Below are 1,544 nucleotides of genomic sequence, written 5' to 3' on the forward strand. Positions count from 1 at the left end.
AAATAAAAGAAAATAAAGGAAATAAAGGAAAATAAAAGGAAAATAAAAGGAAAATAAAAGAAAAATTAAACAGAAATCCATGACTGACCCCCTTGGAAAAATCCTCTGGGGTTTTTTTTTTTGGGGGAGGGGGGTGTCTCTGGTTCCAGGCTGAACCTCTGAGGTTGATGCTGCCACCTCCTCGGGTCTCTCCCCATCCCGAGGGTGGAAGGAGAAGACACCAGCAGGAACCCAGATTTTACCCAAGCGAAGAGGAAGGTGGGAGAAGGAGGAAGATGAAGGGAAGGAGAAATGAAGAGCGTTAGGTCGCTATTTGCACCTATAATACAAAGTGAAGAAGAGTTTCTCGTTGGGTTGGGTTGGGTTGGGTTGGGGGTGGGGTTTTTTTTTGTCATTTTGTTGGTTTTGTTTCTTTTCTCTGGAAGTTACAAGTCCCCAGCTGCTCTAGTTCCATCGGGATGGTGGTAACGGGGGGGTCTGGTGGTGGTTTTGAAGCATTAAAAAGTGCAGTTAGAAGGAGCTCTCGTCGGGAGGGGTTTGGTTCAGCCGGGTTTCTCGGTGTGCCGGTACGGAGGTGAGGTGAGGTGAGGTGAGGTGGACGGGGATGGAGGTTTATATCTCAGCTCTTCCTCTTGGCGCAAGGTGTCGGCCGAAGCTCGTTTTTTAATTGCTACAACACTGGCTCTTGTTCTGCTGGCTCTGCTCGTGCAGGTCCACACCTCTGCTCCGCCCGGCCGCGCCGCTCGTGCTCTGGGGCTCGCTCTTTGGCAGCTTCTTGGCTGGAGGGGGAAGAAGATGGGTGAGATGGTGGCAGGATGGGGGGAAGAAGGTGGGTGAGATGGTTGCAAGATGGAGAGAAGAAGATGGGCAAGGTGGAGGGAAGAAGGTGGGTGAAACGGTGATGGGATGGAGGGAAGACGATGGGTGAGATGGAGGGACGAAGATGGGCAGGATGGTGGTGGGATGGAGGATGAGCTGGAGGGAAGAAGATGGGTGAGATGGAGGGACGAAGATGGGCAGGATGGTGGTGGGATGGAGGATGAGCTGGAGGGAAGAAGATGGGTGAGATGGAGGGACGAAGATGGGCAGGATGGTGGTGGGATGGAGGATGAGCTGGAGGGAAGAAGATGGGTGAGATGGAGGTGGGACAGGAGCTCGCTCTGCAGCACAGCCCCACTGCTTCAGGGGAGACCGAGGGACCCCACAGCCGGGACCCTAAAGCCATCCCAGCCGTGTCCCCGGGAGAAAGAGCAGTTTCCCCTCGAGCTCCTCTCGTGCTGAGCGTCAGCCGCGGTGCTGAGCCCCACCAGCCCGTGGCACGGCCACCACCGGGCCAGGAGGAGCCACACTCACCGGAGAGCGGGACAGGCACCAGCTCAGCCCCCCATGAATCTCTGGGTGGGGGGGACACTGCACCCCCTCACAGCCCTCCCTCACCCCCCAGCGTCTCACCGATGGCCAAGAAGAGATCGTTCACATTCATCGCTGTCTTGGCTGACGTCTCCATGAACAAGAGGCTGTTGTCATCTGCGTAGGCCTGCGCC

The 1,544-nt window shown here is 55.9% G+C and overlaps 1 protein-coding gene across 1 annotated transcript in view; it reads right to left on the reverse strand.

Annotated features, from left to right (window-relative positions):
- Nucleotides 1–663: 663 nt before the first annotated feature.
- LOC104528036 (ras-related protein Rab-5B) overlaps nucleotides 664–1,544 on the reverse strand; it is a 1,554-nt gene continuing 673 nt past the window's right edge. Inside the window, exons 3-4 of the mRNA XM_029085943.1 lie at nucleotides 1,453–1,544; nucleotides 664–779 (exon numbers count right to left, since the gene is read on the reverse strand). The exon at nucleotides 1,453–1,544 is cut by the window's right edge and continues 96 nt beyond it. Of these exons, the coding sequence (XP_028941776.1) occupies nucleotides 664–779; nucleotides 1,453–1,544 (208 nt within the window). The remainder of the gene's footprint in view (nucleotides 780–1,452) is intronic.

Source organism: Antrostomus carolinensis, unplaced genomic scaffold (assembly GCF_000700745.2).
Source record: "Antrostomus carolinensis isolate BGI_N321 unplaced genomic scaffold, ASM70074v2 scaffold47077, whole genome shotgun sequence".
In the NCBI taxonomy this organism is placed as follows: Eukaryota; Metazoa; Chordata; class Aves; order Caprimulgiformes; family Caprimulgidae; genus Antrostomus; species Antrostomus carolinensis.